This window comes from Typopeltis vanoorti, chromosome 12, assembly GCF_054136105.1.
Source record: "Typopeltis vanoorti isolate ZY-2024b chromosome 12, IOZ_Tvanoo_1.0, whole genome shotgun sequence".
NCBI classification, from domain to species: Eukaryota; Metazoa; Arthropoda; class Arachnida; order Uropygi; family Thelyphonidae; genus Typopeltis; species Typopeltis vanoorti.
The window spans coordinates 32,929,544-32,941,987 of NC_143560.1; the positions used below are offsets into that span (position 1 = coordinate 32,929,544).

At 36.9% G+C, this 12,444-nt stretch overlaps 1 protein-coding gene across 2 annotated transcripts in view; it reads left to right on the top strand.

Moving 5' to 3' along the window:
- Window positions 1-12,444, top strand: part of v (Tryptophan 2,3-dioxygenase vermilion) — a 243,195-nt gene that overhangs the window by 38,969 nt on the left and 191,782 nt on the right. For both annotated transcript variants that reach the window (XR_016549167.1, XM_090401607.1), the window contains exons 2-3: window positions 2,783-2,879; window positions 10,748-10,841. Coding sequence is in view for 1 of the 2 variants with exons in the window: in XM_090401607.1 (XP_090257733.1) it covers window positions 2,783-2,879; window positions 10,748-10,841 (191 nt within the window). In the remaining variant the exon portion in view is untranslated. The remainder of the gene's footprint in view (window positions 1-2,782; window positions 2,880-10,747; window positions 10,842-12,444) is intronic.

Sequence of the window (12,444 nt, forward strand, 5' to 3'; positions counted from 1 at the left end):
AAATTCAATCTGTTGGTATCGGCGGCTGGAGAAAATTTTAAGTGGGGGTGCTGCATATACAAAATAAAAATAAAAAATTCTTTTTTCCTAATCAGTAACCAATTTACTCATAAATAAATGTACACATTAAAAAATTGCTTTATTAAAAATATTTCACCCTCACCAGGAACAAACACCAATAATAAAAGTTTTGTATCTCACAGAAATAACGCATGCAAGCATACAATACACTGCCCAAGCAAGCAGTGTCGGAATGACTTGTAATGTGCAATCACAAACGCAAACAAATATCGGCAAGTCTGGCAGCATTTGGCCAAAAGCGATAATTCTGACACTGCTTTAGATCGCAGTGTATTTGTTTTGTGTAACGATAATTGAAAAAATATAATTCTTTTCATATTTTCAACAGTGACACTCGTCATAATTCAGCCTTGTATCTATAATAAATATATAATTATATGTTATTTTAACAGAATAAAATAAGATTTGCAAAAAATAGTTCACCCTCACCACGAACATGCACCAATAATAAAAGTTTCGTATCTCACAGAAATAACGCGTGCAAGCATATGTTACACTGCCCAACCGAGCAGTGTTGCAATGATTTGTAATGTGCAATCACAAGCGTAAACGAATATCGGCAAGTTTGTCTGCGATTGGTCGAACGTGATAATTCCAACACTGCGTTAGATCACAGTGTATTTGTTTCATAATCTAAAGCGTTAATCGAACAATTGTTAACAATTCAATCACTGTTAAAACATAAGCTGTAACCTTTAACATGTTGTATTGCATTTATATAATGTTGTAAGTATTGTTATTATTTATAAACACAAACAAAATCTAAATTTTCATTTTTTCCTTGGGGGTACTGTAGTGTTGCAGTGCTTATGTACCAGTCGCCACTGGTTGGTATCCTGTATGATCCTTTCAGAAGTTTGCAAATCTCAATCATATCATCGGTCTTTCTCCTGTTTGCTAGTGTTGGCATCCTACAAATTCTCAAGCTATCCTTATAATCTGTATTACACAAATCCAATATTGTCAACACTCTCCTTTCCACTCTCTTCACTGTATCAGCATCACTATGTGCCAGTTTCTTCTAGCATAATCCACCAATATAATATGACATTGAATATCTCATTACACCAAAGTGCATACTTTTACATTTACTAATGTTGAACTGATAACCATTTTCACATGCCCACATTTCCATCCTATTCAAATTATTCTACAAGTATTGTATGTGGGCTGTTCAATAAGTAATAAGACTAATTTTACTGTGGCGAAACCACTCATCACAATATTAATTTCTGTGGAATAAAGAAATGTTGCTGTATGTATTAACAAAAGAGGCTGATAGATGGCACATATGGGCTGATGTGCCAGAGTGTCATGTGACTAAACAGAAGTGCTCATCGGCGCGCCTACGAAGTGCGACCAGTCTTCGAAATGGAAGTGTTCTTGGATCAGCGTTATGTGATTTAATTTTGTGTACATTTGCAAAAATCGGAATCGGACACTTTTAACATGATACGCTAAGCTTTCAATGATGAAGCAATGTCGGGGGCAAGTGTTTTCCACTGGCATAAAACTTTTAAGGAAGGAAGGCAAAATGTGGAAGATCTCGAACGTGAGGGAAGACCTTCAACGTCCATCACAGAGACAATGATCAACACAGCAGCGATTATCATCAAGCACGTCAAAAGGAAGCATCCATTGCTGAAGAATGGCTTCTTATTGCACCACGATAATGCAAGGCCACATATTGCTGGTTGTGTAGTGGATTTTGCAGAAGAACAACACAGATATCCTACCACACCCTCCATACAGTCCTGATCTCGCACTGTCCAATTTCTGGCTGTTTCCTCAGCTCAAGAAACCACTAAGAGGCCACCATTTCAAAAGCAACAAAGCATGTGTAAAATCTGTGGAGGTGGTTTTGAAAGAACTCAAAAAACGGACTCTCACATGTGTTTAAGAAGTGGATGCAACGTTGGGACAAATGCATCGCGTCTCACAGTAGTTACTTCAAAAAAGACCATGTAAATGATGACGATTAAAGGTAATCTGTTTTCTGTATAAATATAGTCTTATTACTTATTGAACAGCCTACGTATATCAGCTACATTCCTTATTACCCTGTCTTTTTTGCATCATCAGCAAACAGCTCTCTGTCACTTGTCAATCCTTCCCAATGTCATTAATGCAAAGATTGATTAACAATGGAACAAGAACTGATTCATGTGGTACACCACTGGTAAACTTAAATCTTGCAGGCTCATATCCCCCATATACTTCTCTGTCACTCAGCAATCCTATTATCCACATTTATGCAACAGTCTTCCTGTCAAAAGCTTTGGCAAAATTTAAACGTATCATGGTATATCCATTCCATGTCCATTCTAACTCTTATCATGTCTGAGCAATTTGCTCAGACATAACCTTCCCCTTAGTAAATCCATGCTGTTATTTCAAAGTATAGATTCTCTGTCAACCCCCTTTTGTGTATATATGATACTGATAGCTTAATTATTGGACACATCATTCTTTGTACAACTATTGTAAATTTGCAAATTATGCAAATCCTTAGCTATGTGGATAAGACATAATTGCTACTTTTTTAAAAAATAATAATTACATCTACAATAACATTTTCACATTATAAACAAAAGGTCATGTTAGTGTCATAAGATTAAAAATAATTAAAAATTTTCATAACCTTATTAATATATTTTTTTTTTCTAAATTTATTGTTTTCATATTTTCAACTGGTGAACAGCATGTCTGACAGATCAGAAATTGCTGATGGACAAGTTAATCAAAATGGAGACAGCTCTTTAACTTCAAGTGGCATGTTATATGGAGACTACTTGCAGGTATAAGTTATCTTTTTATTTTTTAAAATTAATATTGCTTGTTATTATTAATATGCTTATTGTGTGAAGATTTTTTGTGTTTTATGTTCCATTAAGTTTATTAATAGGGCACTCTTAATGAGGAATTATTGAAAATACAGCATATGACTTACTTGAGATAATTTTGTGTTACAGTGAACAATTCATATATAAAAAAAAGTTGTCTGCAATGGCTGAAATGTATGATGCAGCATATTTCAGCCTATTTATTTCTTGGTTAAGAGTGCAGTTGAAGAGTTGAAGTCTTTAGCTCTATGGTAACATGTCAATGCCACAAAGATGGCTTTGTATGAACTCTATGATTTTTGTTGCTGGAGCATTTCTCATGATGTGTTTCCCAACAATTTCAACCTACAGCTCTTTAAGAAGAATGTCAATAGGATTCTTCTTTCTCAACACTAATTATGTGCCTCACATACAGCACTGATGTGATATAGTTCTTGTACCTCTTATGTGCAAGATAAATATTAATATATATATATAAATATATATATATCCACTTGGGTGGTCTGAAAAGTTCTCACCCTCAACAATAGATGGCAACACTATCGGCAAGATTTTTTTTTTCTAAGTTGGTACATCAGTCATAAGCATCCATGTGAAATTGCAAGTCATTCTATCAAGTAGTTTCTTTTTATACAGCTGTCGGAAGCCAAGGTGTTGTCTGCATCCCTTGAAAAGTATAAAATTGAGTATTGTGCGGTTATAAAATTCTTTGTAAAAGAAGGTTTAATGCCAAAAGAACTTCATTTGAAGTTCATAAAAGTTTATGGGCACTCTTTTCTTCTATTTTTGACAATTAAGAAATGGGCTCTCAAGTTTAAACGTGGCTGTACCAGCCTTGAAGATGATCCACATGAAGGACGTCCAAAAAGTGTAACAACATCAGAAATCATTGATCAAGTGCACAATATGGTATTGGATGACCAGCAAGTCAAAGTGCATGAAATTGCTGAGACTATAGACATTTCAAAAGAACGTGTAGGATATATTTTGCATGAAGAATTGCAAATGAAAAAGCTTTGCGCAAAAATTCTTTGTAAAAGAAGGTTTAATGCCAAAAGAACTTCATTTGAAGTTCATAAAAGTTTATGGGCACTCTTTTCTTCTATTTTTGACAATTAAGAAATGGGCTCTCAAGTTTAAACGTGGCTGTACCAGCCTTGAAGATGATCCACATGAAGGACGTCCAAAAAGTGTAACAACATCAGAAATCATTGATCAAGTGCACAATATGGTATTGGATGACCAGCAAGTCAAAGTGCATGAAATTGCTGAGACTATAGACATTTCAAAAGAACGTGTAGGATATATTTTGCATGAAGAATTGCAAATGAAAAAGCTTTGCGCAAGATGGGTGTCACACGCAGATCAAAAATGCACTTGCATGAAAATCTCCGAACAGTGCTTGGAGTGTTTTAATAAGAATAAAGCTGCTTTTAAATGTGTTTTAATTCAACAAGAATAAAGCTGATTTTGTGCATCGATTTATTACTATGGATGAGACTTGGATTCACCATTACACACCAGAATCCAAACAGCAATCAAAACAGTGGACAGAAGCCAGTTGTTCAGCAACAAAGAAGACAAGGTCATGGCATCGGTGTTTTGGGATGCTAAAGGCATTTTGTTTATTAATTATCTTGAAAAGGGTAAAACAATAACCGAGGAATATTATTCCAATCTTTTAACCAGACTAGACGAAAAAATTCGTGAGGAAAGACCCGGTTTGCAGAAGAAAAATATCATCTTTCATCAAGACAATGCACCTGTTCATGACGATGTTTTGGCAATGGGAAAATTAAGGGATCTGCACTATGAATTGTTGGAACATCCACCCTATTCCCCAGATTTGGCTCCCTCTGACTTCTATCTCTTCCCAAAACTAAAAATCTTGCTTGCTGGTCAGCGTTTTTCTTCGAATCAAAAGGTGATTGCAGCTGTAGAGGAGTATTTTGAAGATCTTACTGAGAACCACTAAGGGACATGATAATGGCACTGGAGCATCACTGGAATAAATGTATTAGTCTTAAGGGAGATTATGTTGAAAAATAAAAATAATTTCAAAATTATAAATTCATTTTTTCATTGTTAGGCCAAGAACTTTTCAGACCACTCAAGCAGTAGCGCACTCAGGATTTAATCTTGGCGGGAGGACCCTGAGTTGAGTAGATGATTTGAGAATACACACTATTCATCGCATACAACCTATGACTGAGCATCCACAACAATCGTTAATTCATAATTCATATGGATGTTAAAAGGGGCGAAAGTGAGGTGAGAGTGGCGGAAGGAAACGAAATTGAGAGAACGAATGAAACTAGAAATGGCGTGACGCAGAATGAATGATAGCAAAAAAAGAATGAATGATGGCGAAAGTTGGATGCATGTTAGACCGAAAGTACAGAAACAAAGAAAGATAAATGAGAGTGAAAGTGAGAAGAATGATAGCGAAAGTTGGACGTATGTTGGACCGAAAGTATGGAAACAAAGAAGGATGAATGAGAGTGAAAGTGAGAAAAGGGGATCGAGAGTTAGAAAGTTAGAAAGATTTAATGATAGAGAGAATGTGTCATGAGATTCAGAAGTTGAATTGGATTGGATGAGGCAAGAAATGAAATGGATGCGGAATGAAATTAAGAAAATTCAGGTCAAAACTATTAAAATAAATCATGATGGCATGAAAGAGTTAACGAAATATGAGCAAGTGGCGTTGTATGACAACTCCATTATTAAAGGTGTGCTAGAGGATAGAATGCACAAGGTATGTTTTCCAGGTGGTAAATGAGTAGAGTGATTGAGGCATTGGATATGAGGCAGGAGCGAGCAAAAGAATTAATAGTATTAATTGGTACAAGAGAGACAAAGAGCATGTCAGAATTGATATCAGGAGGCTGCTTGGAAGGATAAAAGAGAATAGTGTGACAGGAAGGGTAATCAGTGTGTTGCCTAGGTATGACTGTGGTGAAATGAGGCAGAGAGCAAGGATTATGAATGATATGCTGGCTGAAATGTGTGAGGAGATGGGAGTACAGTTTGTTAATATGTGAAATGAGTGTGAGGGACGAAGTGAGCTGTATGGGAGCGATGGACTACATTTGAGTGGTTATGGTGTGAGTCACTTGGAGAGACTGCTGCTGGAAGGTAGAGAAGTGAATAGAGAGAATGAATCAGATCGAGAGGGGATTGATGTGGAAGAGCAGGAGAGTAAGACAGGAGAGATTGAAGAAGTGGATATGAATGGGGAAGTGAGTGGTATGAGTATAGAAAATGAGAGAATGGGTGTGCAAGAGGAGCAGGGAAACGGGGAGGATCAGGGTGGACAGGGGTACACAGCATGAGAAAGGTGGATGCTCCAAGAGGAGGTGAGAGCATGTGTAGGCAGGAAAGGAATGGGATGACCAGGGATGAAGAGGAAACAGTTGGAATTGAAAAGGGTTCTAAAATGAAGAAGCAGAAAGGGAAATGGCCCCAGTCTAGCATGGAGAGATCACATCGAGTGAGTGGTATCAGTGGAACTAGCTGTAGATCCAGAAATGAGCTGTTATGTTTGTATACCAATGCTAGAAGTATAAGAAACAAGGCAGATGAAATGGTTGCACTAATTGTGTCTGTTCACCCAAAGATTGTCGGAATAAGTGAGACATGGTTGGAAGAGGATGACATCCTGACAGGAATAGAGATGGAAGGGTATGATGTGTTTCGTGAGGATAGAAAGGGTAAAAAGGGGAGGGGGAGTGTTATTGATGATAGAGAAAGAGTTATGTCCATACAAAGTAGAGATGCAAGATGGAAGTGGTGCCAGTGGTTTTGAGGCAGTATGGTGTGAGATGGAGGTGAATGGAATCAAATACTTGGTGGGATGTTGTTATAGACCAGGTAATGTGGATGGTGGCGATAGTGAAATGTATAGTCAAAGTAGCTAAGCAAATAAGAAAAGGCTGATCATTATGGGTGATTTTAATTATGGCAATATAGACTGGAATGATGAGATAGTAAATGGAAGTAAAGAAAATGAGTTTCTTGAGTTTTTGAGGGATAACTACCTCAGACACTATGAAACAGAGGGCACACGAGGATTAAGGGTCTTGGATTTGGTCATCTCATCAGAGGATGTAATTATAAATGAGGTATCCACCAATTGGTGTGAGTGACCATGAAGTGATTACCTGGGTGGTTACCAGCAGTGCAAGGACCACCTGGGAGAAAATGGTATATGTGGAACTACAAGGGGGGGGGGTGATTATGAAGAGCTCAGGAGACAGCTTGCAGGTGTAGCATGGAATGAGGAGTTAGCTGGAAAAGAGATCAATGCAGCTTGGGGGATTTTCAAAAACCATCTAGCAGATGCAATGTCTAAATGTATTCCAAGGGTGAGAAGGTTAAATAAGGTAGGTGTGAGATGGATGAATAAAGAGATCAAGCATGCGATACAGAGAAAAAGGGCATTGTGGAGGCAGCATAAGAGAAGTGGAAATAACCAATTTCATGAGGTCTACAAAGACCAAGCAAGGAGGGTGACTTAGTTGGTGAGAGTAGCTAAAGAGAGATATGAACAGCAGTTAGCTAATGAAGCCAAAAAGAATCCTAAGGAGATCTTTTGATATGAAGCCAGCAAAAGAAAGAGTGATTATGGAAGGATGACATTGATTGGAGAAAATGGTATAAAGACAGCTCTTGCAGAATGTGTGGTGGAGATACTTAATGAGCAGTTCATCAAGATCTTTCAATCTTGTGAATGTGACTTCATGGAGAGATTGAGAGCAGTTGATGATTATGGAGAGGAGAGACTGACTGTAAGTGAACAAGAGGTGTTTGGGGAGTTGAGTAAACTAGATGTAAATAAGGCTGTGGGACTTGATAATAATATAGGCCTATCTGTGTGTCAGGTGTTGTGGTTAAGTTGTTGGAGAAGCTTGTGAGAACTAGGATCCAGAGTTGGGTAGACAACAATGGTATAATCTTTGATTGACAGCATGGATTTGCTAAAGGGAGATCATGTTTTAGTAATCTACTTACTTATTACAATAAAGTGACTGCTTCCTTGGACAGAGGAGAAGGATACACAGTAATATACTTGTATTTTGCAAAAGCTTTTGATAGAGTACCTCATGATAAGTTGACAGTGAAACTAGAGCAGATGGGGGTTGGATATTAGATTAGTGCATTGAATTGGAGACTGGCTATCTGATAGGTATCAACAAGTTGTGTATGGGGGTGTGATATCCAGGAAAAGGAAAGTCACTAGTGGAGTGCCTCAGGGGTGTATTTTAGGGCCATTACTATTTAACTTGTATATTAATGATATTGGCGAAGATTTGGATGGAGATATTCAGTTGTTTGCAGATGATGCAAAGTTGGGACGAACCATAAAGAGTAGTGAAGATGTTGTGGCCTTGCAAGAAAACTTGAATAAACTGAGTGATTGGGCATGGAAATGGAGATGTGAGTTCAATGTTGCAAAATGTAAGGTTTTAAAATTTGAAAACAAAGATGGGATGCAGAATTTATGCTTGGTGAGAATATATTGTTGGAGGTAGAGGAAATAAGAGATCTGGGGGTGATAGCAGATAAGGATCTAAAATTTAGGGACACATCGCCAAAATTGTGAAAACAACACAAAGGCTTCTGGGAATGATGCAGAGGACACTGACGTGTAGAAGTAGGGAGATTCTTGTTCTGTTGTATAAGGCTTTGATTAGGCCACACATGGACTATTGTGCCCAGATTTGGTTACCGGATTTTCAGAAGGATGAAGAGATGTTGGAAAGGGTCCAAAGGCGACTGACTAAGGTAGTTTCTGACCTATGGAATGTTGAGTATGAGGAAAGATTGAGAAGATGTAATTTGGAGAGTGGAGAGGAGGAAGAGGGGAGATATGATAGAGACCTACAAGTTGGTAAGGGGATGTTATAAGATCAATGGTGGAGAAATTCTACAGAGAATAGTGGGAGATCAGGGGAGAACCAGAGGTCATCCCTGGAAACTGTATAAAGAGGGTGTGAGTAGGGTAGTGAGAGGCAGGTTTTTTTCATGCAGAGTTGTGAATGATTGGAATGCCTTGCCTGAGAGTGGTGTCTGCAAGGGGTTTGAGCGTGTTTAAGGCTCGGTGTGATGAGATGTGTGTGTGTGATAAAAGGACCTCCCAGATGAGTCTTTGACTCCATGAGGTCTTGGGGTAATAATAATAATAATAAGTAGTAGTAGTATAGAAATAGAAGACATGACACAACATAAATAAAAAAATGAATTTTAATTAGGAAAAAAATTTTTTGAAAATTTTCTAGTGTTTTTTACCTTTTTCTTTTTTTTGGGGGGCCCCTTTGATGCCCCCCCCCTGGTTTCACCACCTGCACCCACGTATATATATATTGAAGACATGCATAATATTGTGGGTTGGTGCTACAAGGTGAGCATATATAATATGTCTGCAACCAGTTTTGGTTTATAGCGGAATTGATGATGGATGCCTAAGCTGACTCCTGCTCTGTGGTGTTGTGTGTGTGTGTGTGTGGAGAATGGTGGAGTTCATATTACAGTTTAATGGGATGAAAGCAGCACAAGGAATAAATCAAACAGTGGTTTAATGGTTCTGTTATCACAGAGACATCATTAGAGATACAATACAAGATTTGTAACAATGCGCACACCACACACACACACACACACACACACACCAAGAATAAGTAAAGATATTAGATTGAAAGCCTAAAGTCCTAAAAGGGGGGTTTCTCTGAGGGTGCAGATAAACAGCCTTGGTTGTTGAACAGAAGATCTAAGAATTTCTCTTTCCTAAATCTTGGGAAGTTCCACACACCCACATTATTGAGATTCTGAAATGTGGAACATTTCAGAACATTACCACCATTCTCAAATCTTGTATCTAAAGAAAGGGTATCATCTTAATGATACCCTTTCTTTCCCAGTTTACTGGAAACCTATCCATGTGGGTCTGATGCAGTCACAATTTTTCCTATCATCTCCCCTTCACAACAATATGGTTTTCTAAAAAACACTTATCAACAGAGTAATCAATCTGTTCCAGTTAGGCTTCCCTCAGAGCAGAATTTACCTTCATTCACAGTACCTTTTTATCCAATGGCTACACTGCCAAAAGAATATAAAATTAACAAACTGCTCATTCTTCTCAACATATAGATTACGATAATGCTATTACTATATCAGTGGTACTAAAGAACTTTAAAGAATTATAATCCCTGCAATGCTCTTAAACTCCATATGAAACAGGCTGCTCTTTTTTGCTAATCACCAGCTCCTCTCTTGGTTTCAGGTTTATAGAAGTTTCCTTATTTTTGCAGCTACTATGGAAAAATATTACTGTGCTTCATTGCATAGTTAATGTAAACAATATAATTGTGCAAAACTTCTCAACGTTTGGTAAATGGTAATTTGTAGACCGCCCACTCAAGGGAGGTCTAATTACCTCTCAGGACTTTAGGCTTTCAGTTGACTATTTTTCACTTATTCAGTGTGTGGTTTCTGTGCATTGTTACAATTCTTATATGAAAATGAAGATATTCTAAACAAATCTGTAAGGATTCCAAATAGCAAACGTGAGGTAAATCTGACAATGTTGAGATTCCCAGAATAACAATTCTGGGAATCTCAACGATGGACAAAATGAATTGAATAGGGTCTAACACATTTTGTGAATTACACTTAAACATTAGACCTTCAAGGAGTTGCAAGAATGATAGCAAGAGGTTATCATGACCTATTATAATGTACATCATAAGTTATGCAGAAAATATTGTGTTTTGTGTTAATATATGGTCCTCATCTTATTGTGTTCATCTCTTGTTTTTCAGCTTGATCGTTTACTTAGCTGTCAGCAGTCTCTATCCCAGCTACATGGAAGAGAACCAGTTCATGATGAACATCTTTTTGTCATTACTCATCAAGGTAATGCAATTACATTAAGAATACCTCTATATTCCTTAATTCTGAAATATCAATATTTGACAAGATGCATTTTTTTTATCATATAGAAACTTCTGGAGATAACTACTATGTATGAGTAAGAATAAGTTGAATTAAAATTTATCAAATCATGCAGAGTTAGAATGAGTTACTTTTGTATCCGCTTGAACCAAAACTAGGTTGCAAGACTGTAATAATCACATGTTACAATAGAGGGACCCCCCCCCCCCACACACACACACCAAACATCAAAGTCAGGACTGCTGCTAGCAAAGCCTTAAAGATAGAACAGTTTATTGTCAAATTATTGAAGTCTTCAAAGGAGTCAATTCTAAAGAAGTTGTCAGCTGTATTGCCATTCCATATATCAGAGGTGTCTCTGAACAAATCTTCAGATTACTTAATTCCATTGGCCTCAGAGTAGCTTTTTGCCCAATTAATAAATTTTCCTCCTTTCTAAGCTCTATGAAGGACAAAATTCCTCCTTTGGCTTATCCTACTGTATATCAAATTCCATGCAAGTGTGATTTATCATACTTCAGACAAACTAGCAGATCGATAGCTGTTGATTGTAATGAACATCCACAAATTAAATCTGTATTAGATTTCATGAACCAAAACAGTATGATATGGTGAACATCCGTTTCCTTCAAACATAGCATTTTGCAGAAAAAGACAAGTACTACATAAAAGTTGTTTCTAATAAAACAGTTGTATAAAGTGAAACTGATGGGCTTAAGTTATCATCTTTATGGCAAATTGTTCTCCTTCACACACTTTCATAATTAATTTTTTTAATAGCATATATAGAAATGTTGTTGGCATTTCATAGCAGTTTAGACTGTGCTACTCTTCTTTATTCACATATGGTTGACATGTTCTCATTGTTGAAAATGTGTCGACCACAATGAGTTTTCATTATGTTATGTGTGCCTTGTTTAATTTTGAATTCATACTGAAGATGCCCCTGATACTTGGGCAACTTTATGCTATTAAAAATATTAATGTAAGTCTTCATTGCATTAATTTTTTTTTAAATTTAAATATCTCCTTATTTCCATTAGTTGACAAACAATTAGATTAGGGGCACAGTAACCACCTTTACACACTCCTTAAAAATTATATAGTAATATATATCATCTACTGCCATGGTCTTATTACCATCTGGTCTACTAAACTCTTCATGCAGTTCATTCACAATGCTGCATTAGTTACCATTCTGTTATCTTTTCTGTTGCTCATCAGAGCAGAATAACTCCTTTGACTTACGTGGTTCAACTAGGCAGTCTTCTCTCAGTTGTAAGTTTCTTTCTTTACCATTCTTCTTTTCTAAACTCTTCCTGTAGCTCATAAATGACAGTCTCTCACTGAATCCAAATGTTATCTACAGCTTTGTTGATGACAGTATACTCCATTCTTCTTTATTTGATAAACCTTGCAGTACAAACCTTATATCATTTGAAGCTCTGAGCTTTCATAACCAATTCCTTAAACTCCTATCTCCTTGATATTCTTTAGTAGGGTACAGATAATCCTTGTGAACTTCTGTGCTAGTAAAACATTCTTGTCTTATTTCTCACAAAAA